The sequence below is a fragment of the Oncorhynchus mykiss genome, chromosome 18 (assembly GCF_057628025.1).
Source record: "Oncorhynchus mykiss isolate SJ-2025 chromosome 18, ASM5762802v1, whole genome shotgun sequence".
NCBI classification, from domain to species: Eukaryota; Metazoa; Chordata; class Actinopteri; order Salmoniformes; family Salmonidae; genus Oncorhynchus; species Oncorhynchus mykiss.
The window spans coordinates 46,910,463-46,936,863 of record NC_143039.1 but is presented as its reverse complement, the minus strand read 5'-3'; the positions used below and the strand labels follow the sequence as shown (position 1 = coordinate 46,936,863).

The 26,401-nt window shown below is 42.3% G+C and overlaps 1 protein-coding gene across 6 annotated transcripts in view; it reads right to left on the bottom strand.

Moving 5' to 3' along the window:
- The window catches only part of LOC110496189 (chloride channel protein), a 28,424-nt gene extending 4,028 nt beyond the window's left edge, over window positions 1-24,396 (bottom strand). The window contains exons 1-19 of one of the 6 annotated variants that reach the window (XR_016488499.1): window positions 24,102-24,391; window positions 14,364-14,670; window positions 13,557-13,688; window positions 10,864-10,992; window positions 10,152-10,285; window positions 9,963-10,040; window positions 9,699-9,777; window positions 9,293-9,418; window positions 8,936-9,020; window positions 8,007-8,108; window positions 5,885-5,969; window positions 4,529-4,684; window positions 3,961-4,030; window positions 3,476-3,586; window positions 2,608-2,847; window positions 2,302-2,435; window positions 2,020-2,204; window positions 1,553-1,634; window positions 1,275-1,357 (exon numbers count right to left, since the gene is read on the bottom strand). Coding sequence is in view for 5 of the 6 variants with exons in the window: in XM_021571936.3 (XP_021427611.2) it covers window positions 1,275-1,357; window positions 1,553-1,634; window positions 2,020-2,204; window positions 2,302-2,435; window positions 2,634-2,847; window positions 3,476-3,586; window positions 3,961-4,030; window positions 4,529-4,684; window positions 5,885-5,969; window positions 8,007-8,108; window positions 8,936-9,020; window positions 9,293-9,418; window positions 9,699-9,777; window positions 9,963-10,040; window positions 10,152-10,285; window positions 10,864-10,992; window positions 13,557-13,688; window positions 14,364-14,670; window positions 24,102-24,152 (2,343 nt within the window). In the remaining variant the exon portion in view is untranslated. Of the gene's footprint in view, window positions 1-1,274; window positions 1,358-1,552; window positions 1,635-2,019; window positions 2,205-2,301; window positions 2,436-2,607; window positions 2,848-3,475; window positions 3,587-3,960; window positions 4,031-4,528; window positions 4,685-5,884; window positions 5,970-8,006; window positions 8,109-8,898; window positions 9,021-9,292; window positions 9,419-9,698; window positions 9,778-9,962; window positions 10,041-10,151; window positions 10,286-10,863; window positions 10,993-13,556; window positions 13,689-14,363; window positions 14,671-21,578; window positions 21,859-24,101 lie in introns of those variants that run through there. The other 5 variants (XM_021571936.3, XM_090208600.1, XM_021571937.3 and 2 more) reach the window with 5 other exon arrangements.
- Window positions 24,397-26,401: the final 2,005 nt, after the last annotated feature.

Genomic DNA, 26,401 nt, shown 5'->3' with positions numbered 1-26,401 from the left:
TGTAGCTCAGGACCTGAAGCAAGGATATGCATATTCTTGATACCATTTGAAAGGAAACACTTTGAAGTTTGTGGAAATGTGAAATTAATGTAGGAGAATAGAACACATTAGATCTGGTAAAAGATACGTTTTAGACTGATCCAATGAACCATTCTGTTCAAAATGTTCAAAATGTTGTATCAAGAGTGTCCAAATGTGCCAAATTGGTTTATTAATACAAGTTCATAATTGTGCACTCTCCTCAAACAACATAATGGTATTGTTTCACTGTAATAGCTACTGTAAATTGGACAGTGCAGTTAGATTGACAAGAATTTAAGCTTTCTGCCAACATCAGATATATCTATGTCCTGTGAAATGTTTGTGTTACTTACAACCTCACGCTAATCACATTAGCCTATGTTAGATTAACCGTCCCGTGGGGGGGGGGGGCACCAATCCTGCAGAGGTTTTAACACACTCAAACTGGTGCACCTGGCACCTACTACCATACCCCGTTTAAAGGCATTTACATATTTTGTCTGGCCAATTCACTCTCAGGGTAGCCTAGTGGGTAGAGCATTGGACTAGTAACCGGAAGGTTGCAAGTTCAAACCCCCGAGCTGACAAGGTACAAATCTGTCGTTCTGCCCCTGAACAGGCAGTTAACCCACTGTTCCTAGGCCGTCATTGAAAATAATAATTTGTTCTTAACTGACTTGCCTAGTTAAATAAAGGTAAAAAAAATAAATGACACATAATCCATGTCTCAAGGCTTAAAAATCCTTCTTTACCTGTCTCCTCCCCTTCATCTACACTGATTGAAGTGGATTTAACATTAATGACATCAATAAAGGATCATAGCTTTCACCTGGATTCACCTGGTCATGTCATGGAAAGAACAGGTGTTCCTAATGTTTTGTATATTACATTCGTTTTTTTGTTGTTGACTTCATGATATAATTCCAAGTCATCTCATCTCTACCACATGGACCGGACTAGTAGGCGCGCAATGGATTATGGTAATTGTAGTTAATTACCATGTTTTCTTGCGCTTAACTAAGTAGAGTATTGGCCTGTGGGAAACTAGAACTCCCCACTACATCGCACAGTTCAGGCTTGATCTGATTTATCTCTAGAGAAAATGTGCATTGAACTCACAGAAAAAAAAACTGAATGAAATGAAATGATTGTAGTTTAACTGAAGTTGGTCAATTACCGAAAAACAAGCACCAGCGCACAGTCACGCACAGGTACAGAAACAGAAACCCTGTACACACACAGTTATAAACTACCTGTGACTGTCCCTCTGCCGGTTTGTCTTGGGAGGAGAATATATTCCATAGTGTCCTCCTAACGGACTGAAGAGTGCCCTTGTCTGAAAAGGACAAAAGATAAAAGATTTGATGGACGAGGGTCAAAAGTCTTCTACAAAGGTATCTTGATGTTGAGATTGATAACTAAACAATTCAAAGCTGTATAGTAATATGAATATGCAATAAGCTGAATAATAATAGGGGACTGTTGCCAGGCACCCATAGAAGTATTGTTCCAGAGAGATGGTTCAACTCACCAGGAGCTGTGTGATTGGACGAGGGCTCCTGCGGTTTAGGGGACGGCAGGGGGCCATTTCGTTCTTCCTGAACTGGGGTGCTCTGGGAAATTGAACAAAACAGTAATTCATCACATTCACAGCTTGAATAATGACATAATGCAATAAGTTCCTAGCCACATAACGCTTCAGTAAGTGTATTCCAGCTTGCCCCTATAGAAGAACACTTTCTGGTTCCGGGTAGAACTTTGTCACCAAACAAATAATCATTTTAGAACCCTCCGAAGAACCTTCTTGGATGAAAAAAAGTTGCATGTAGACCCATGTAGAACCTAGTCCCTGTAGAAGAACCCTTTCAGAACCCTATTTTGCTGCACCTGCGATAACATCTGCAAATATGGGTGCACAACCAATAAACTTTGATTTGATAGACTTTCTAAGAGTGTTTTTGATTCCTTATGAACATTTACCCTCTCTGTCTGACAAACCTTATCTCCACTCTCCTCGTCGTCTTCATCCACAAAGGCAAAGGATTCCCAGCTGTCTTTGGCATACTGGTTCTGTTCCTGTAAACACTGTTCCTGCCTGAAGATCCGCCTCTCTGCAGAGAGCCACCAATCACAGAGAGCGTGGAGCTCTGAGCGGTCGATGGAGCCCAATAAGATCATAGAATCTACGGGGAAGAGAGAGTCACATGATGAACCACTCAAGAAATGATTCGAAGACATTGAAATGTATCCTCACGTTCACGAAAAACGCATTAATTTTACCTGTTGAATCCACTAGTGGTATTGTTTTGAGAGAAATGGAGTCCAGGAGAAATATCAACTCCCTGTAGGTGGACTGTAACGAGAGAAACTTCACTTTCCTAACCATGATGTCCTCCACAAAGATGTTATACTGGCTGTAAGTCAGAAGGAAATGCCAATCATTCATTCATGCTCAACACTTGTGTACTTCAGGTGTGTCTATGTTGAAGAATCAAGCATGCGGAGGAGGCCATATTGACACAAACAACTCATTGTTTTCGCATGGGACCCTCAATGCAACTAGGTCCCTCAGAGCCAACATGTCACCTCGGTTGCAGCTTCTCTCTGCACACCTGATGTGTCCAAAGCCCAGCTCAGGGAGGTAAGGCAGTTTCTTGATCTGGATGATTGAGTCGTAGAGCGAGGGCTGCAAGCCCTGGGCCACCATGTTGGCCAGGATCACCGCCACCATCATGGGCAGGATGTGGGAGATCTGGCCCGTCAGCTCGAAGCAGATCACCGCCGTGGACACCGTGTGGGTCACCGCCCCGGTCAGTGCAGCCGCTCCTGGGAGAGAGGAGGGAGAAGAGCAAGGAAAGGGGGGAGGCAGGGAGAAATGGAAGACAGAGGAAGGGAGAGAGGGATCGGGAGGGAGAGAAAGAAAGAATAAAGGGGAGAAATAAATCATTTTCAGGTGGAAGGGATGTGTAGCTGGATGATCCACAGGAGAGGGAGATATGAAAAGGGGGGGTGATGGGTGGATGGGAAAACAATGGGAGTGATTAATGGGAAGAGGCAACACAGCACTCACAGTCGAGGGACAAGTATAGGAGGGAAAGAAAAGACGAGGCATGGGGTAAAGAACAAGGGAAGAGGAGGAGAAACATCAGGGACTCAGGGCTGAAAAGCAGGGGGATGATTGATGTACAGAACGGCACGTGGGAATAGCGAAGGAAGAAAGGGAAAAGGGGATGGAATTAAAGGGGCGGCGGTAAAGAGGGGAGGAGGGGGATGTGTAGGGCAAGAGAGGGAAGATGAAGGAGATTAATGGTAGCGTATAGGTTTATGGGCCACCGAGACAGCGGAGGACAGGAGAGAGAGAACAGACAGTGACATTTCACTATCACACCAAAGGCGGATGACGGGCAGGAACTGACAGAGAGAGGGAGAGGAGGAGGTGGAAAGGGAGACTGACCAATGACAGCGTACCCTCCTGGGATGATGCGGTACAAGATTCCATCAAACAGAATCCCGTGGGGGAAGAGGGTAGCCATGATCTCCCCTACCAGTCGGCCGAAAGAGGCTCCTGGGGAGAAAGAGATTATGGTGGATATGGGAGGTGGAATGTCATGTTTACGTTGCTATTATGTTGGCTATCAGACATTTATCCCCCCTCCTGCGACCACTCAATGTTAATTTGACCTTCTTCTAAGCACTCATCCATCTCTGTGGCTCACTAATGATTTTCCACTCTTTATATATGACATCTCATCCTTGAAGGTACACTGATTTAAAAGCTTTATACCATAGTCATGTACTGTAGGCCTACATTGGATCGCTCGATCAGATTATTTCACTACCGAACGATAATGTCAATTTCCATGAGACAAAATATTTAAAACTGATATGGAATTTGTGTTCATGTTTAGACTAATGGCATAACGTTGCGCTTCTGTTTACCGAGTATGAAGACGGGCATGAAGGCTCCAGAAGGGATGGGCATCGTCGTCGAAACAGCAGACATCCAAAACTGAGACATGGGTGGAATTAAATTACTAACTGAGCAGAATTAACGCATCTTAGTACTTCCACCATAGTGTAGACGAATGATTTGCCTTGAAAGGTATTTTGCACATAACAGACTGCATTCCCGACCGCTCTATTCCATGACAGTTCTCCAATCCAACAATACCATTGCGACCAGATACAAATCTATTTATTCTCAATGGGAATGGCTAAACATACTGACGCTAACACTCACAGTATTGCACTCTTATCCTCCAGTACACACAGTGGAAATCTCTAGGCAACTATGTCAAGTGTGATACTGATGGTGTGTTGAGGATTACATCTCCACTACAGAGTTCTTCTCTGTAGGAGATTCTTATTCTACTGAGATGAGTGACTCAACCAGGAGTCTGTCGTTGTCATTGAGTGACGCTATGTGCAATGTGTGACTATCCTGAGAAAGACTACGGGGTGGAGGAGAAGAAGAAAAAAAACGGAGCAGGGGAATGAGGAAGAATACCTTCATAATGAAGAAGAGGAGGAGGATGACGAAGACGCTGACGTCGGGGTGCAGCCAGGCAGAGGAGCGCCCCAGGCCGGGGGGAAGGGGGGAGCCCCAGATTTTAGTCCAGGTGAAGTTGTCGAACAGTGAGTTGATGCATTCTCTTGGCATCAGCTGTAATGTGGCATGAAAGAAGGGGAAGGATGAGGGAAAAGTAATGGCAAGTACTGTTAAAATGTTTTAATTAAACATTATGTTAAAAAGTGTCGGTGTTAAAAGAGTTGGTGGTTAAATTGTTTTAAACCGTGTAACGAATAGTTTAAAATATATAGTGATATTTTTACAAAACCCAACTGTACTGTAGTCAGAACTTGTTCAAAATACTGCAGATGAAGATTGTTTTGTGTGCATCACATATGTCAACCCATAGGCCTATTCAATATATTGCCAAAACAGAGGTTTTGAAATAAATGCCAATACTGTACTGTGAGCAGAATGGTCGGTTTCAGAAATACCTCTGCATTTTAGCACCATAGAAACGGGGGCACAAGTCAGATCTTAAAAAGGTGTTAAACATTGTAGCTTGAGGGTGAAGACGTCACCCCACACACAGGTGTTTCTGGCTGATTTAAAAACACACCTCATTCGGCACTAACTAAGGAGGCTATTTTAACGGGGTCTCAAAACACATGGTTAACCTGGGCTATTTCTACATAGCTGGGCAAAGAGGCCTCTTCAATGAATATCTAGCTAATATTGAACATCTAGATTCTACCCAGTCCAGTGTTAGCCTGGGTGCCAACTCCTGGTGGAATTCTCATGAAAGCAGAAACATACTGGTACTGGCAGCCAGCCCACTAGGCACAGATGTCAGGGCAACGTCTAGCTTTGATTTACATCTAGTTGAGTTGTCAACTAACTTGAATTCAATGTGAGAAAATGACACCATGTGATTGGATTTTGGTTAAATAAAAAATAACTAAAAACGCACTTACGTTGATGACTGTATTCAAATCCAATGAGTTTAACGTAGATTCAAAGTCACCACTTAGATGTTTTGGGTTGAAACTACGCGGAGAGCTAACAATCCACACATTTTGGTAAATAGTCATACTCTTTAGATGATCCTATGAATGTGTCTCTGCAGTTACATTTTTCACGATTGAGAATAGTAGATAAGTCGCATTTTAGCCAAGCATAACAATGTTTGTAACACTTTATAATAATTTATGCTTATTCATGAAAGTGTTATAAAGTGTTACCGAAGTGTTTTCAAGTCCCGATAAACAGGGTCTTCTACAGAGTATAGTCATTTTAACATAGTGACAGACAACAACAATAAATGGGCAAACAAAATTGGATTTGAAATCTGACCTCTCCAGCCATGAACTGTCCAAATCCAGGGGGAAAGGTCAAGGTGGCTATCACTAAGGTCACAACACCGGGGAAAATCAGTCGGCTGGTGAGAGAACAAGGATTAAAAACAGCCATTCGCTTTCTACTTTCAACTCTGCCTTACAACCCTATATCCCTGTGGTTCTTTGTAGCTCAGTTGGTAGAGGGCGCCTGCAACGCCAGGATAGTGGATTTGATTTCCGGGACCACCCGTATGTAAAATGTATGCACGCGTGACTGTAAATCGTTTTGGATAAAATGATCTGCTAAATAGGATATACAGGGCCTTCAGAAAGTACTAACACCTTGACTTTTTCCACATTTCATTGTGTTACAGCCTGAATTTAAAATGGATTACATTTAGATTGTCACTGATCTACAAATGATGTTTTGAGAGATGTTTACAAATTAATTTAAAATGAAAAGCTGAAATGTCTTGAGTCAATAAGTATTCAACCCCTTTGTTATGGCAAGCCTAAATATCTTCAGGAGTAAAAATGTTTTTAACAAGTCAGACATTGAATATCCCTTTGAACATGTTGAAATTATTAATCTCACTTTGGAATGACTACAAAGATACAGCCGTCCTTCCTAACTCAGTTGACGGGTAGGAAGGAAACCGCTCAGAGATTTCCCCATGAGGCCAATGGTGATTTTAAACCAGTTACAGAGTTAGATGGTTGTGATAGGAGAAAACTGAGGATGGATCAACGACATTTTAGTTACTCCACAATACTAACCTAAATGACAAAGTGAAAAGAAGGAAGCCTGTCCAGAATAAAAAATATTCCAGAACATACAGTACATCCTGTTTGCAATAAGGCACTAAAGTAATACTGCAAAAAATGTGGTGAAGAAATTAACTTTTATTCTGAATACAAAGCATTATGTTTGGGGCAAATCCAACACAACACATCACTGAGTACCACTTCATATTTTCAAGCATGGTGTTGGCTGCATCATGTTATGGGTATGCTTGTCATCGGCAACATAATTTTTTCGGATAAAAAGAAAAGTACTAGAGCTAAGCACAGGCAAAGTCCTAGAGGAAAACCTGGTTCAGACTGCTTTCCAGCCTGAACACAGAGCAGGACAAATACTTACCAAGACGACATTGAATGTTCCTATGTGGCCTATTTACAGTTTAGACTTTAATCGCCTTAAATCTATGGCAAGACTTGAAAATTGCTGTCTAGCAATAATTAACAAACAACTTGACAGAGCTTGAGGAATAATGGGCAAATATTGTACAATCCAGGTGTGCAAAGTTCTTACAGATTTACCCAGAAAGAGTCTCAGCTGTAATCGCTGCCAAAGGTGATTCTCACATGTATTGACTCAGGGGAATGCATACTCATCTAATCAAAATATGTTAGTGTTTTATTCTCCCCAAAAACTTTAAATATATATATATATATATATATATGTTCTTCCAATTTGACAGAGTATTTTGTGTAGATCAATGACAAAAAAAATGACAAATTAATTTTAATCCCACTTTGTAACACAACAAAAGAGTGTGAATACTTTCTGATACTTTTAATATTTTTTAATACTTTTCCGTATAACCTTTTCAAAATAACTGCACCCTATGCCACAATACCCTCTTCAAAAATGTTCTGCTTCTCCTCCTAGAAGATAACCCCCCTATGTCTCCCTGTAGGACAGGCCTAAGAGCAAGCACCAATTGAACACTTTCAAAGCTGACAATATAATTACCCCGTCCTGCTCTCTGTTGGTCTAATTTCAGTGTTCCCGTCCATCATCTACAGTGTAAATATGTGCAGCTCTGACAAAAGCAGCTGCACTGGTTGCTGTTAAATCTTTCATTTGTATTAGAGCGAGTGTGTGTAACTAATTGATTTTTCAGGGACCACAGATTGCTTATAGACGGATCGGTCAATGTCTGGGTGATGGTTTGATTCTCTGTCTGTTTTTGTAAAATCTACCAGTCAGCAACAATCATTTATTTGGAGGAGGACAATGAATGATTCTATTCGATTTATATTCCCATCATGTCCCTAGCCTGATCCTCTCCAATTCAGCTGTGCATTTCTCTCAAGTGTCTCATCAAAATACCTCCCCAATCCCTGTAACTCACTGTCTGGTGAGGAAGCGTGTCATGGCGTTGGGTTTCCTCATGAACAGCACCACCTGGCGGTTCAGCCAGACGAAGAAGGCCCCCAGGAACCCGCAGGAGATCCTGAAGAGACAAACACCAGGACCTTTACCTCACTCACTCTCAAGGTCCAAATAAGAACAAAAAAAGGTACATTTTCTGAAGAATATACACAGAGTGCACAAAACATTAAGAACACCTTTCGGATATTTAATTGCACACCCCTCACCCTTTTTTGCCCTCAAAACAGCCTAATTTCATTGGGGAATGGACTCTACAAGGTGTCAAAAGCGTTCCACAGGGATTCTGGCCCATGTTGACTCCAAAGCGTCCCACAGTTGTGTCAAGTTGGCCGGATGTCCTTTGGGTGGTGGACCGTTCTTGATACACACGGGAAACTGTTGAGCGTTAAAAACCCAGCAGAGTTGCGGTTCCATTTACCCTCTGAATGACACTCATACACAATTGTCTCAAGGCTTTAAAAAAATCATTATTTAACCTGTCTCCTCCTCTTTATCAACACTGATTGAAGTGAACTTAACAGGTGACCTCAACAGGGGATCATAGCTTTCACCTGAATTCACCTGGTCAGTCTACGTCATGGAAAGAGCAGGTGCTCTTAATGTTTAGTACACTCAGTGTGTATGCGCTTGCTTCAGCTGTTCATTTAGTTGGTGTTGATCTAGCCTATAATATATTTATTTCCAGCTCTGTAGTCTAGGAAGCTGAACCAAGCGCAGCAGCAAGCAAAAACCATTCACAGCATCTCCGTTCTTGTGATAACTACCAATATAAGTGGCACATAGACTGAGATTACGCATTCATGTTGGGTTGTGACAAAGAACTACACACAGTGCGGTCACCGTGCCCTCACCACGCTCCTGGGGCCCCCTCTCGACCCTTTCTCTCACCCGATGATGGCAAACGCTGGCAGCTCCTGGAGGTCAAAGGGGAAATCCATGCGGAACTTGGTGCGGAAGAGAGCAGTGATGGTGACTGTGGTGGACAAAAAGACAGGGGAAGAGGGAGATCGAGTGTTAGAATGTATACATGCATACTATACAACATAGAGGAAACCAGAAGGCAACACCTAGCAGAATCTCTGCTTTCATTATCATACCGTAATTGGCCTATATCATTTCACAGATACGGTTCTACGGGAAAGGGTTCCCTCGAGCCAAACATGTCTGTCGACAGCCGTCACAAAGGGTTTATGTGTTGACCAAAAAGCGTGCATCCCGTACTGATGTCATAGTGCATTGACCCACCTGCGTCTTTGTTGAACACAGAGAGCACTCTGAATATAAAGGCACTGAAGGTGGCGGCAAAATATCCTCTCCAGTAGTTCCTCACAGCAAAGTAAGTGGACGTCACCTCTATACTGAACAGCACCCCTGGGGGAACGGCAGGATCAAAGAAAGACTGGTAAAATATCATTCAGATGTGATATTACAAAGTGTGGCATGCAGTCAAAGTCTAGATTGCATATTTACTATACACTGAAGGCTTGCTATGAGACCCGTCACAAATCAAAATATTTTTAAGGATATTTCAGCACCATGCCCATATTGATTGTCAGACACATGACAATTCTTTCGGCTGATTTCGTAGCTTGCTTCATACTAGATGAATGGAAGGTGAATTGAGAGAAAGAAAAGGAATATAGTGTTGTACCTCCAAGAGGGGTACCGAAACAACAGCCCACCCCAACTGCACAGCCAACTGTGAGGATGTCTGTGTAGCAGTATGGGCTCTACTGACACACACACAGAGAGAGAGAGAGAGAGAGAGAAAGGGGATAAGAGGATCCCATACCAGTAAGGAACAGAGGGAGGAAAAGAAAGAGTCAATGAAAAACGCCTAAAAGTATAATGCGAAGTGATCCGACAAAAATGTATTGTCCTCCTTATTCTCAATGCTGGTCAAGTAACTGCTTACCTGATTGACTCCTGAGAAGAACATCATACACTTGCTCAGCACAGCAGCACAGATGCTGGCTATATGAACAAATGGGCCCTTGGGAAGCAATATGAAGGACAAATAGAAAGGGGTCAGAAACAAGGAAACGTTTAGTGGCTTTTTAGACAGCTGTAATCAGGGAATCAGATGTGAGTGTGTGTAACCCACCTCTTTCCCCACTGGCATCCCACTGCCCAGACCTGCAGTCAGACCAATGACCTTGGCAATAAAAGCCTTGAGAGTCAGATACTCCTTCAGCACTACGCCTCTGAGAATGGTCTTCAGCTCAGGAATACCAGAGCCTGAAAGAGAAAGACACACAGAGAAAGACAAACAGAGAGAGCGTGAGACACAGGGAGACACAGACAGAGAGAGCGAGAGACACAGGGAGACACAGAAAGAGAGAGCGAGAGACACAGGGAGACACAGAAAGAGAGAGTGAGAGACACAGGGAGACACAGAAAGAGAGAGCGAGAGACACATGGAGACACAGAAAGAGAGAGCGTGACACACAGAGAAAAATAGAAAGACAAACAGGGCGGTGAGTTGAAGAGAGAGAGAGAGAGAGAGACACAGACAGAGAGCGACACAAAGAGAAAGAGAAACACAGACAAACAGGGTGGTGAGGTGAAAAGAGGTCGGGGAAGAAAAATTATTACAAAATCGCTGTTTTACAGGAAAAAATATATATACATTTGACTCGACAACAGGGTCATAACTCTAGATATATAGTGAGGACATCCGTGTGTCAGGCCAGGGCTAGGTAGGTACACAAACAGAGAGGGGAGAAAAATCAATGGATAACAGATTGCGGGTAACAGGTCATTAGGGGTGGCGGGTGGTGGGGAAAGTAAGCAGTAAGCATTGAGCGTGTACACACCGATGGCTTGTGGGGCAACCAGGTGGCAGAAGGAGGAGGCGAACATGATGAGCACCATAGGATAGCTGACCCAGGCCAGGTACTGGAGCAGGACATTACCCCTCAGCTCCCAGTGAATCCACTTGTACACTGACATGGGGACAGAAAGAGGGACAGAGGGGAATTGGAGAAGTGGAAGTGCAAGAGGGAGGAAGGAAATGAGGGGGGAGACAGAACACGGGGTGAAGATCAGGGAAGAGGGTGGAGGATGAGGTAATGGAGGTGAGAAGAGAGGAGAAAGGGAAGTTGGTTGTGACAGGGCAGACACTGACACAGACAGTTACAAAGAAAAAAACACTGTAAAATGGGGTTTGCGAGGGTCAACTGTCAATCCATCTGGACTGACAGATGTCTGTTTCCACTTGTAGACGTTTCTCTTGGCATTAGTGGTATTCTATTGGGAGGGGGGGGGGGGGGGCTCATTAGTATAATACCCAGCATGTTTTGCATCCGTGCGTTGTGTATTTATATTTGGACATTTAGCTGACACATTTATCAGTTAGTGCATTCAACGTAGGTGGATAAACAACCTCATGTAAAAAGAAAAATGTTTCTGTCAGTAGTTTTGTTTCCATTAACTTGCCCAGTGATTTTTTTGTTGACATTTTAGAAAGAAAATAGCTTACTAGCTAGCCATGTCAACTAACTATGGCTAACGTACAGTCATGTCAAACAGTACAGGCAACAGAGGAAACAGCACAGCTAACACAATCACTTCAAGCTGAAGATGGAAAGACTGCAAACTACCTGCACTTTGTTTTGTTTGATATTTTTTCAATTTTACATTTCTTTGTATAATATCCATAAAAATTATGCAAGCTGATTCATGATTTTCGACTGGCTGAGAGACCCTACCTGCCGGTCTTTCTGTATCGTCCCGACTCCCGACACGGTCATTACTATGGAGCTGGAGATTGAATTTGAATATTGAAACAATGTTGCAAATGTCGGAGAGACAGACAGCAAGGTTTATACAAATCTCCGCTGTCGAAAACGAAATGTTAGTCTAAAAGAAATCTGAGATAATGTGAAGATGCTTTTTATAGTGGAGATCAAGTTTATAAATTGCCTGGCTGGGCTGATGAGACAGTGGATTGGGCAGTCAGATGAAACAGAGTAAATAGTCATTTTAACTTCATATATTTAGCCGTTGGTAACTTGTGGAATTGACACCAGCTGGAATGCGGTTTTAAGCAATCAGCATTCAGGATTAGACCCACCCGGTGTATAATTGACTAATATTTGCCATATTCAAATAATTCTCATGTGCCAAAGTATCGCCACGGTCTGTCCCATGGTGAAAACTGCACTCCTGTAGATCTAAAACAATTGGATGGTGAAACTCGCCAGCCAACCAGAAAAGCAAGTTGAAGCAATTCAGGCACTTTTGAAAGTCAGAACAATCCTTGTCCTGCAAAGAAACATTATTTTTATAGTTGAAAAAATAGATTTTGCAAGCAGTAGGTATTTAGAATTAACTGTGATGTGGAGCTTTAGAGTTATGTGGTGACATCACGTGCCCCATGTACCATCAAAATTATTAGTTTATCATCCTTTAATTAGAAAACACAGTTTCCATCATCATTTGTCGCAATAAAGACAGTTCAAAAAGTAAAGTTTCTCCTATGTCTGCCGTTTCCATTACATTGGTTGCAACAATCTTTTTTTGCCACATTGCTTTTGTCGAATAAACCTGGGTCAATGGAAACCTGCCTACTGTTACTGAGAATGCCATTGTGGGTAAAGTGATCTGTTGGTTGGTTGACAGATGGGAGCATAATGTTCCCCACTGAAATATATTTTATCATTTCAAAGACTTTGTCAGTTCTGAAATGGGTCATTTTCAAAGTAGTTGTTTCAACTGGAAGTTGAACTTAAGATTTTAAGGCAGCCGGGTAACAAACTTTGGTAAGTTAAAAAAAACTTTGTTTCGCTTTTCTGACTAGCAAATACTTGTCCTCTAGACTTAGGGAATTTGCCAAAACAACTTTAGTAGCTTCGTTAGCACAATTTTTTTTTAATCAGTTAATTTGACTAAATGTATGAAGTTCATTCAACAAGTTATTAAATTCACATTTGTCAGTTCCACTAACTTTACTAGGTTGAAGAAAAACTTAAACTCCACACAAAATCTGGACTGGACTTGACATGGAATTTTAAAGAAGCATGGTAACAATGGGCACCGAATATGGTATGTTGAATCGACAAATATTTTTTTACAGTGTACACATATCAGTGAAAATGGACTCTGTTTATGAATAACATCACTGAGAGGTAGCATATAAAATTAGAACAGTAGCGGTGCAAGAACAGAGCCTGGAGGGACTCCATCATACAAACTTCACTAAACTCCATAATATGGGTAATGACTGTAACCATAATTTCAAGTATACTGTTTTGTAATGTTTGTTTTGCAAGATGAATTTTGCATATCACGTTACCACGGAACCATTTTGCAACACTTTTCGATAACCCCTCACCCTAATCCTCCGACAACGAGCAACCAGGTGTCTAGTCTAGATCATTATTTATGGTGTAAAAGCATTCATGCAGCTGTGTGGTTCAGTGGCTCAAACGCAAGCATTATAAAAACATATTGCGTCATCATAAAACAAGATTGTTTAGTATGTGTTGCATTGTGGGTATTGTAGTACATTGTAGACTCTTGGCGCTGGTGTAGTCCATGGTCCAGCTGACCAGCGCCATTGAGACGCCCAGCAGCACCAGGAAGATCCAGTCCTCTCCCAGCTTGGTGACCAGGAACCTCTGTACCCGCGCTACACAGTCTGAGCAAACAACATGACAGACATGATTCACTTTAACACTGTTCGAGGTCATTTAACACCAGCGACTTGTGAAAGCAAAATTGCAAGATTATGTTATAATACGTTTATTGCATCAAATGGTTGTTTTATGCAACAGAATAAGAGGTTGTTAGAACGCTCATCTGTGTGTGTTCTACTGAGGATGGGCCTCTGGAAGATTTACGATGCCTTTGGGTGTTAGCGCATTCCAGAGCATGAGTTAATGTTTTTGTTCTAATGGATACCAGGGAGAGATGACCCCAGGGCCAGACCTTGATAACTGTTTTTACAGCAGATAACGTCTGCTGTGAATTATAAGTATCTTTCATACAAATCTTAACCTAATGACCCATTCCATACATCTGTTGTTTGTGATGTAGACTGAAAGGGGTGTATCTTGGCTATAAAATACATTTGTACCTTTTTCTCGGGGCTCTCAACGAATCATCTGAGGGTGATTCTTTCACCAGACATCAATATCGTACAGCACTCAATCGATTCACTTTATGTGTGTGTGTTGTATTGACCTGCTCCCATATCAATAAGTGAATAAAGATTTAGTTCAAGTATGATTGACTTGTGTGATAAGTTTGTCTCTCCTCATTTGATAGTAAAGAAATTAACCACCACAGACTTTACGGAGCATGGACTCCTCACCTCTGCACTTTGAGTAGGAGCGGCGTTTCTTTATAGACAAAGGGTTGCCTTGCTCTGTAGCCTCATGTGCTTGTCCTGCCTCATCCGAGTGATGCCGACCCCTGTGCCTGCTGTGGTGCCCGCGTCCATGTGTGTGACTGTGGGGGTGGCCATGGTGGTGGCTGTGGTGATGGTGGCCATGGCGATGCTGCGGATGGTGACCATGGTGATGGTGGTCGTGTTTCTTCCATTGTCTCTCTGTTAGCAGTCGGGTGGCCTCTCTCCGGCGGCCAGACCCACCCGGGTGCTCGCTGTATTGCCCATACAGCTGAAAGTGACAGGCGGAGGAGAGACTACATTACCCATATGTTCATGAGCAAAAGACAATGACGACCCGCTGAAAATGTAGTTCAGGTAAGGTTAGAGTGCAAAAGTGTTATTTTAGGAAAATAAGAATAGTTTAAGATATTTTAATTTCACACCGAATGTGTATCATACATCATGCAGTATATTCTATTATTATACATACAGTATATCTACATGTAACAGTTCATATATGTTTACATATGAAAACAAGAAACTTATGTTAAGGGAACATTCATCTATCATAGAAGAATGTAAAAGCAATATACATACACTACCGTTCAAAAGTTTGGGGTCACTTAGAAATGTCCTTGTTTTTGAAAGAAAAGCAAATGTTTTGTCCATTAAACTATCAAATTGATCAGAAATACAGTGTAGACATTGTTAATGTTGTAAATGACTAGGGTAGCTGGAAACGGCAGATTTGTAATGGTATATCTACATAGGCATCCAGAGGCCCATTATCAGCAACCATCATTCTTGCGTTCCAATGGCACGTTGTGCTAACTAATCCAAGTTTAGTTAAGAGGACAAGTACATTAGTGTGTCTAGCTTGAGAAACAAGTCTTCAACTGGCAGCTTCATTAAATAGTACCCGCAAAACACCAGTCTCAACGTCAACAGTGAAGAGGCGACTCCAGGATTTTGGTCTTACAGGCAGAGTTCCTCTGTCCAGTGTCTGTTGTTTTGCCCATCTTATTATTACATTTTTATTGGCCAGTCTGAGATATGGCTTTTTCTTTGCAACTCTTCCTAGAAGGCCAGCATCCCGGAGTCGCTTCTTCACAGTTGACGTTGAGACTGGTGTTTTGTGGGTACTATTTAATGAAACTGCCAGTTGAGGACTTGTGAGGCGTCTGTTTCGCAAACTAGACACTCTAATGTTCTTGTCCTCTTGGTCAGTTGTGCACAGGGGCCACCCACTCCTCTTTCTATTCTGGTTAGAGCCAGTTTGCGCTGTTCTGTAATGGGAGTAGTACACAGCGTTGTATGAGATCTTCAGTTTCTTGGCAATTTCTCGCATGGAATAGCCGTCACTTCTCAGAACAAGAATAGACTAACGAGTTTCAGAAGAAAGGTCTTTGTTTCTGGCTATTTTGAGCCTGTAATCGAACCCACAAATGCTGATGCTCCAGATAATCAACTAGTCTAAAGAAGGCCAGTTTTATTGCTAATTTAAATCAGAACAACAGTTTTCAGCTGTGCTAACATAATTGCAAAAGGGTTTCTAATGATCAGTTAGCCTTTTAAAATGAGAAACTTGGATTAGCTAACACAACGTGCCATTGGAACACAGGAGTGATGGTTGCTGATAATGGGCCTATGTACGCCTATGTAGATATTCCACAAATAATCTGCCATTTCCAGCTACAATAGTCATTTACAACATTAGCAATATCGACACTATTTCTGATCAATTTGATGTTCTTGGACAAAAAAAGTGTTTTTCTTTCAAAAACATTTCTAAGTGATCCCAAACTTTTGAACGGTAGTGTATATTGATTGTTTCAGATTAAAATCTCACTGAGCCGGAAGCATGTGTCTACATTTGGATGAATTACAGATGGACAGCATCCAGACATGTGGTAAAGAGGTAACTCCAGCCTACAGCTCTCCCACACAGACATGCAGACGCACGCATAGAGACACGGACATACTTTCAGAAACGCACACTAAAATAATGTCCTGTTATCTAGTAAATCTAATACGACATTACTTGGCTTTCATCATTTTGTAATTACAAGACATAGCTATCACTCAAAGATACATTCTATTACATGAATTTCTTACGGGGGTGGGGGGTGAGCATGGGGCTGGTAAGCTACTATACCAACCAAAGATCATGCCAAGAGCCAAGGTATGTGATCCTCTATCAGACAAGACTAGCAATTGGTTGTGGGTAAGTATTTCACACGCTTTGTAAATCAAGATCGACACATTTCACTATCAAACTGGAGAGGTGGCAAACATTCCATTCCAATTCCAAATGGAAGACGACATATTCGAATTACTTGCATAAAACGGTCAATTAAGTCTACTAATTACTATGATAAAAACACAATCCAAATGGCAGACCGTCTTGTAAGGAATTATGTTCTCCACTCCGATCTTTTCCACATGAACAGTTCAATGGTCTTCAAACCCATTTAAACAGACAAACCTTTGTCTATGTACATAATGATGGAATAGCATAATTAAGTTAGAGACCTGAATAATGTCATAATACTGTATAGTTAATGTGGGCTTCCATGTAAAACACTAATTCTTTTATGATTCATGTTTGCTTATTACCGTGATACTAAGTGTTAAAGCTATTCTTATACCTGCTGCACGCTAAAGTGAAGGCCTACATTGCAAATCCATACTATGGCCTTTTCTCAACTGGATTTGCTCAACCTCTGCGTCCTCTCTCCTCCATCCTTTCTCTCCTCTGTTTGATAAAAGGTCAAAAACTAATCGAGGAGAGGGGACGTGGACGAAAATGCGCTTGTATGAAATGAGACTCTCCTTCTCCGCTCGCGCTGCCAAGCGTCAGGCAAATTTCGTTTACAGGGGTGGACCTCAAAATACATGTTTAAAGTGATAAAAACAAGCCAAAGAACACCATCCCAACCGTGAAGCACGGGGGTGGCAGTATCATGTTGTGGGGGTGCTTTGCTGCAAGAGGGACTGGTGCACTTCACAAAATAAATGGCATAATGAGGAAGTAAAATTATGTGGATATATTGAAGCAACATCTCAAGACATCAGTCAGGAAGTTAAAGCTTGGTCGCAAATGAGTCTTCCAAATGGACAATGACCCCAAGCATACTTCCAAAGTTGTGGCAAAATGGCTTAAGGACAACAAAGTCAAGGTATTGGAGTGGCCATCACAAAGACCTGACCTCAAACCCATAGAAAATTTGTGGGCAGAACTGAAAAAGCGTGTGCGAGCAAGGGGGCCTACAAGCCTGACTCAGTTACACTCGCTCTGTCAGGAGAAATGCTCCAAAATTCACCCAACTTGTGGGAAGCTTGTGGAAGGCTACCCAAAACCTTTGACCCAAGTTAAACAATTTAAAGGCAATGCTACCAAATACTAATTGAGTGTATGTAAACTTCTGACCCACTGGGAATGTGATGAAAGAAATAAAAGCTGAAATAAATCATCCTCTCTACTATTATTCTGACATTTCACATTCTTAAAAGAAAGTGGTGATCCTAACTGTCCTAACACAGGGAATTTTTACTCGGATTAAATGTCAGGAATTGTGAAAAACTGAGTTTAAATGTATTTGGCTAAGGTGCATGTAAACTTCCACCTTGAACTGTACCTGTATTGTTTAATGAACATTTTGATCAAGTGGTAAACGGATCTTTATCACAATGTAGATACTGATGTCATACACCAGACATAATTGAATTTGTGAAACAATAGCTTTTGTGGGAAACCAACAACCTGTTGAGGGAAGTCTGAAAACCTTCTGATATACAGTTGAAATCGAAAGTATACTGTATACTATTGACCTCTAGTCAACAACACCACACTAGGAATCAGTCAGGCCTAGCATTTAGGGAAAGGGGGATACCTCGTCAGTTGTACAACTGAATATTTCAACTGAAATGTGTCTTCCACATTTAACCCAACCCCTCTGAATCAGAGAGGTGCGGGGGACATCTACGTCTCCGGCGCCCGGGGAACAGTGGGTTAACTCAGGGGCAGAAAGACAGATTTTTACCATGTCAGCTCGGGGATTCGATCCAGCAACCTAACCACTAGGCTACCTGGCACCCCATTTACGCTTTGGGCTGCCTTTCAACACCTCGTAATTTAGTGTGCATGTACAAGTCTGTCTCTGTGGGTCCTAGAAAGAGTACTGTACGTCAGTCATACACATGGATATGTATACCAAATAAAATCACCAACATGTACATGAGCTGCACACACCATGACTTCCATTGGACCAGACATGTCACAGCTCGGCTTACCATGGGATACATTGACGATAAGTATCATACCTGTATCAGCTCTCAGTGTCCAACAAACCTCTTACTGGTTACCAACATGTTGAGGAAAATAGGCACTATTATACACACTGAACAAAAATATAAATGCAACAATCAACAATTTTAAAGATTTTAACTGAGTTCCAGTTCATATAAGGAAATCAGTCAACTGAAATACATTCATTAGGCCCTAATCTATGGATTTCACATGACTTGGAATACAGATATGCATCTGTTTGTCACAAATACTTTTTTATTTTAAAAAGTGAGGTGATGGTAGAGGATGAATGGCACGAAAATGGGACTCAGGATCTTGTCACGATATCTCTGTGCAAATGTATTTGTTGTCCGTAGCTTATGCCTGTCCATACCATAACCCCACTGCCACCATGGGGCACTCTGTTCACAAGGTTGACATCAGCAAACCAGGCTGCTTATAGTACAGAAATTAACATGACATTTTCTGGCAACAGCTCTGGTGGACAATCCTGCAGTCAGCATGCCAATTGCATGCTCGCTCAGAACTTGTGTGGCATTGTGTTGTCTGACAAAACTGCACATTTTAGAGTGGCCTTTTTTTGTCCCCAATACAAGCCGCACCTGTGTAATGATCATGCTGTTTAATCAAGCTTCTTGATATGCCACACCTGTCAGGTGGATGGATTATCTTGGCAAAGGGGTAAAGAAGAAATGCACACTAAGAGAGATGTAATTCAATTTGTGCACCAAATTGAAGCGCCATAAGCTTTTTGTGTCAATGTAATATTTGGGGAATCTTGTGTTTCAGCTTATGAAACCAAGATGTTTATATTTTTATTCAGTGTACATTGAGCCAGACAGAATATGTGGGGATTTTCTTTAATCAACACCCACATAAAAAAAATACTATAGTATACTGAAGCAATAAGGCACAAAGTGGTGTGGTATATGGCCAATATACCACCAACCCCCGAGGTGCCTTATTGCTGTTAAAAACTGGTTACCAATGTAATTAGATCAGTAAAAAGTAATGTTTTTTCATTACTGTGGTATACAGTCTGATATATCCCGGCTTTCAGCCAATCAGCATTCAGGGCTCGAATCACCCAGTTTATAATATGGTAAAAACGCTAATATTGACTGTAGTGTTTTTGCTGACTTTACTGTCATATTTACAGTTAACTTTAGTATTAATGCTGTAGTAAAATAACAGTAGTATTTACTATAGTATTTTTGCTGGCAATACTATACTGCAGTATTTATTGTAGTGTTTTTGTTACTGTAGTATTTACTGTAGTGATTTTGCAGACATTATTATAGTGTTTATTTTTTATTATCTTTGACATAGAAGTAGAGTCTCCTTCAGGAAATCTACTGGAGAAATATCAAAAGAGCAAATTTTCCATAACATGTAGGTAGGTATGTAGGGCTGGGGTCTGAACGAATAGTTCAGACCTTCTGCTCTTTTCTATAACCTGTAGGGAACACAATATATGGTCTATAATTGGCATGTAAGTTTCTCACTTCTGGGGGAAGGGGAATGGGCAGAGTTAAATACTGTAGAATTTCCTATAGTTAAACAAGTGTAGTGTTTTTGCGGACATTACTGTAGTATTTACTACAGTGTTTTTTGTTCTTGTGGATAATATTGTAGCATTTACTATAGTATACTACACAATTATATAGTAAGCACATCACGATTGAGGGATCCAACAGTGTGTAGTATAGTACACTAAGTCCTGTAGTATTCTATAATAAACTGTAGTATTTCTTTTCATGTGGTTACTTTGCCAGCTGTTGTCTGCCGATTCTGTGGACAGGATTTACTGACCGTGAATGATTTATAACAGTGTGCTGTTGGATTTGAATGGCTGAATTCAACACAGTTATCAAATCAGTAGCAGGCTTAAAAGAGACGTGTCCACAAAATCCATATAACTGTAGTCATGGATCTGTTGGGAAATACTAGCCTCCGGGAAAAGGAGTCCGAAATACTTTCAGTCCCCTGTAGTGCAGCAGTAAAGGCTTGTTATGTCACTAGTTCTACTATACCAAGGAAGAGGAAACCTCTCTCCACCAACTCACCCCTGGCAAATAGTGCAGGAAACACCAGCCTGCAAATGAGTGGAAATCCTCTACACACCATACTCAAAACATAATAATGTAAATACTGGAGATAATTGTTTTAAATGTCTAAAAAGTTTTATATAAACATTTGTTTTTATTCTAAGGAATTCCATACAGTATGTTTTAAAAAAAAAAAAAAATTATCTGGGGGAAATTTGAGGAAATTCTCCCCCTACAGATTCGTGATGAGGAGAGGCGTACTGAAAGACCGACTCCTTTCTCTTTTGCCTCATGGTTTCTGCACAAACTCGAGGCTGTCTCTTACATTCAGGATATACCTCTGGTAACACAACATCTTGGCAAACCACGGGGACAGGAAGGCAAATCTCTCTGATGTCAATTGGAATCTTAAAGACTTCACCAAATATATGTCTAGTAAACACACAGAAATATTCAAACACTTACCAGGCATTTGCTTAACTAGCATCTAACCGGATCTCACTCCGGACAGTCATGATATCAACTAATGGATGTAATGCATGCCTATCATATGGCTATTCTACACAATATACTATAGTACTTACTTTTTTTTACTGCTAATATACTACTCAACAGGTAATATGCTAAAGGTTTTGTAAGCATTGTAATATTATTACAAAATGGTTAACCTCACCATCAATTTGCTTGCCTATACATTGTGTCAGATTAGTCTTGTAAAGTGCCTGTATCAACACCTTATCAACAAGCTGGTTGATTTAAACGTTCAGCATTTGTAAGCAGTCAACCCATTCAAATTTGAAATGATACCCGTGCGCCTGATCTACCCATTTTATCACATACCATCACGTTGCTGCCCTCCATCAGTCTATTTCAGTCATCCTCTGCCTTTCCCTACCTCTGCCAGTCTGTGTAATCCCCCTCTTTCTCCAGATTTCTCCTCCCCTCTCCAAGCCCCTCTCGCGCTCTACTGCCTCTACACATCATGCACCTCGTACACACTTTCCCTCTCTCCCCCCTTTCTCACCGGGTGTAACTCTACCCATGGAGTTATATTTAGCACCGGTGGGACCCAACGTTCACCGCTGCACACCTCTTACTCCCTCTCGATCTCTCACTATCCGTCTGCCTGTCCGTCCCGCTGGCCCTTAAGGACTTCTGCAAGGGGAGTTTGGTTCGTGTGGGCGGACCGCGACACCTGAGCATGTTTGTCAAGTGGAAAGCGAGCTCGTTTATTACAAAATATACAGAGAGAAATCGACACAACGCCAGTGTCAGATTTGATCAACTCACTGTAAAACAGATTTCGCCTCAAGGAAGGCATCTGCTCGTAATCCTCATACCGGCTCTTTTTGTACCTCTCACAAGGAAGACCAGTCCCTGGACACACCTGTGAGGTGGATGGTAGAGTAGATGAAAATCAGAGATAACAACATGAGAATAGATGAAGACGCCCCAGAGGGAGTGTTCTGTAACAGCGTCAGGCTGTTACTGATCGCTTGGATAGATCAAACTCATAACGGTCCTGTTAAGAGTAAATCACGGTTCGCGGTTGCAGGGCCCTCCACTGCACGTCGGGCCTGACAATACCCTTAACTGTATCCACAATATTGCATGTCCTCAAGTGACAGCCCAATGGCAGCAGAAGATACAAACATAAGAAGCCACTGTAGTAGCAATAGTATTAGTAACAAATACGAATCTACCCATCTACTTTCCTAACCTGCGCTGTCTGCCTGCCTACCAGTCTGCTTTCCTCTGCCTATATGCAGGTCCGTCCATCTGCTAGTCCGTTTGTCCTAAAGACACATGACATCTACAGCAATAGGTCACATGACGGGGAAGGTTGGACAGTGTCGTGTGTCCCCACTCTTATGTCCTATAAAGTCAAACGTAATACACACGAAGGTCTTCGAAAATATCCTACAGTCTTACGGAGTATTAACCAGACACATTCTCCGCACGTCTGTCAACAACTCTCCACATAACTCGCTATTGTGCCTGGCAATGGCATCTAGTTCAATTGGAACGGGAGGCCCCCTTGTGATCTCATTTCTTGATCCTCCACAGCACAATGACAAAGAGAACAGAAACAAACTCCCGCTCAAAAAAAGTGACACTTCTCAATATAGCCCGGCTCCCCGGGCGACAGTGTAAACACACGGTTATCACAGTCCACATGGCCTGTACTAACACACACAGGTCATACAGTACATGCGTACACTGGTGGGCACACACACACACACACACACACACAACCATGCATGTGGACAGACAGACTAACAGCCTATGACCTTAGCCAAAGGCCCACGGTATAGTACTACCCTGTTAAATACAATATGCCACACCAATTTCCAGCGGGTGTTTCTTACAAACCCCCCCCCCCCCCAAAAAAACATACTGAAAGTCTAATGGTTTAAGTCCCTCCAGATGTTTTGGAACACTCTGGACCCCGGGGTCATCTTAGACTACGTGACGAGCGGAGATTAACACATATATTCCACATGCACGATCGGGTTACCCCCTTCCCACACCACACTGCTGTAAACCTAGATTTATCTCCATGGATGAAATCCCACAAACACATTCCTCCCAGGTCTATCGGAGAGCATGGAGAGGCACTTACCACCCACCGTACAATACCAAGGAGGTCGTTGAACAGCAATCTATTTCTACGTAATAATGCATTATGCTTGTTGGTAATAAATGAAAGGAATTAAAGGTGGAGAGGAATAATGAACAGGTGGCTGAGAAAGCGAGAAAGAGAGAGAGAGAGAGAGAGAGAGAGAGAGAGAGAGAGAGAAAGAGCAAGACAGAAAGAAAGAGGGAGAGAGAGAGAGACAGAGAGAGAGAGAGAGAGAGAGAGAGAGAGAGAAAGAGCCAGACAGAGAGAGAGAGAGAGAGAGAGAGAGAGAGAGAGAGAGAGAGAGAGAGAGAGAGAGAGAGAGAGAGAGAGTCAAAACCCTGACGGAGACTGAAGGTGTGGGGTCCTTGGACACACAGACACCTGTTGCCACAGTCACGGACCTGCTAAGAGGTCTCCGTGACCACCGTTACCAGACAGCATGTGTGTGTCCCCATGCTCCCTATGCACAGACCATAAAGAGCAGAGACGGCCCGATATGTCATGCAAGAGATTGTGCAAGATTAAAGTCAGAGATAGAGATTAAAGTCATAGAGATAAAGTCAGAGAGATAGTCTGTTGCTGCGAAACGCAATATGAGAGCAAATGGAAAAAGATAAGAGGAGATAGGTAGTGAGAGAGAGAGAGAGAGAGAGAGAGAGAGAGCAAGAGAGAGAGAGAGCGAGAGAGAGAGAGGGAGAGAGAGAGAGAGAGCGGAAGAGAGCGTGGGAGAAAGAACTGACCAGGGTCTGTTGGTATCTCAGAGCCTTCCTTTCCGACGCATCTGCGGCCATTGACACACTGTCACTGACCCAAAAATAAACCAGCTGTCTGTCTCAGCATTTCCAGCTCTGCGCCCGCGCCGGAGAGTGTGCGCATGCACACACACACACCAGAGACACACACACAGAGAGAAAAACTCTCACGCTCTCACACACACACACACACATTCTCACACAGTGTAAGCGAGCCCTTGCAGCAGATCTCCCCACCACTCGGATTGCCCACCTCTGTCCCGGTAAACAGTGCGTGTGAACTAACAGATACCTCACACATCTCTAACCTCCCCTCTCTCTATCCCGCTCTCTCCCTCCATCATTAGATGGGCTAATGGCGTACCCACCCTGTTGCCTGGGGCAACCCCCTAAGACTTTGAGCACCTGTTAATTAGAATAGAGGTACAGCAGGTAAAAGGGGAAGGACAGAAGGGAAGAGAGGTTCATTGGGCATGTCCTGCTGTGAGGGATGTTCCTCATTGGAGTTGGCACTGCAATATGATGAAGGCATAGTTATGGCACAGACTGTACTTTTGGCTTCTTTGGTTTGGAGGGTTCAGGGTCCAGCAAGGTTCAGGGTCTAGCATCTGCTACTGTCTGGGCCAGCAACTCTACTGTACAGTATTGAACAGTACACTATATAGAGAGCAGATGAGAATTGAGAAAACAGATGTTGATATGGGGTGCCTGTCAAATAGAAAAACATCCGTAACTCTGAAAAATATATCTCCAAGAAGTTTAAAGTGGAAATATGTCACTTTTTGGGCGACCCGATCCAAATTCACAGAGAAATGTGAGTTATAGATCTATCATTCTACTTGAAAGCAAGTCTAAGAAGCAGTAGATATGTTCTATTTCTATGCATCCCGTTCTTAAGTTTTGTTTGTGAGTCTTTTACTGGCAGTTTTGTACACCAGATTTTATTTTATTTTTATTTAACCTTTATTTAACTAGGCAAGTCAGTTAAGAACAAATTCAATTACGGCCTAGGAACAGTGGGTTAACTGCTTGTTCAGGGGCAGAATGACAGATTTGTACCTCGTCAGCTTGGGGTTTTGAACTTGCAACCTTCCGGTTACTAGTCCAACGCTCTAACCACTAGGCTACCCTGCCGATTCAAACATACACCAGATTGTACACCAGATTCAAATATATTTCAGTACGGTTTAGATAGTGTACAGTAGAGAATCATTGTACCATCTTGTTTTGTCAAACTGAAATTTGAGTTTTAGCAACCAGGAAATGGCGGAGAGATTTTTGAATAGTGCAACTTTAAGGCAATACTGAACTTCGGGCCTCCCGGGTGGCGCAGTGGTTAAGGGCGCTGTACTGCAGCGCCAGCTGTGCCATCAGAGACTCTGGGTTCGCGCCCAGGCTCTGTCGTAACCGGCCGCGGCCGGGAGGTCTGTGGGGCGACGCACAATTGGCCTAGCGTCGTCTGGGTCAGGGAGGGTTTGGCCGGTAGGGAAATACTTGTCTCATCGCGCACCAGCGACTCCTGTGGCGGGCTGGGCACAGTGTTGCCAGGTGCACGGTGTTTCCTCCGACACATTGGTGCAGCTGGCTTCCGGGTTGGATGCGCCCTGTGTCAATGCGGCTTGGAGGAAAGGACTTTCTACCTTCGTCTCTCCCGGAGTTGTAGCGATGAGACAAGATAGTAGCTACTAAAACAATTGGATACCACGAAATTGGGGAGAAAAAGGGGTAAAAATAAAAAAAATACCATAAAAAAATACTGAACTTCATTAAAACAGGGAAAGCACAGGGGTTTTCACATCACAGAGCATTTTAAAACAGCCCCTTTAGCGCTGAGGTTTTGGGTGTTTAAAGTAACTGTTTCGACTTTTAAAAGTTCATATTCTGTTAATAACTCAGACCCAAATAATGTTGTTGACTCATTCTACACTCGTATTCGTAGCCAGAGCATAAATTGGAGATTTTTATATATATTTTTTAAATGCACCTCAAACATCAAATAGATAATTTCAAAAATGCTTGCTATTTCCTCAGAGTATGATGTCAGTTGGCTAACCAGCTGTCAACATGCATTACTATATTTTTTAGGACGAATACACCGACACCATTAACACAGGAAAGCTGCTTTTTGTAACATACATAATTAACATGTTTTGGAAAGAAAACTATTTCACTGATATTTTAAGCAATTAGTAGTCATATTTCATAGAAATCTGCAAACACTGGACAGTTACTTTAACAGTTAACAGATGGACAGCAAGCAGTTCCCATGGGTGTTTTTCCGATGGTGT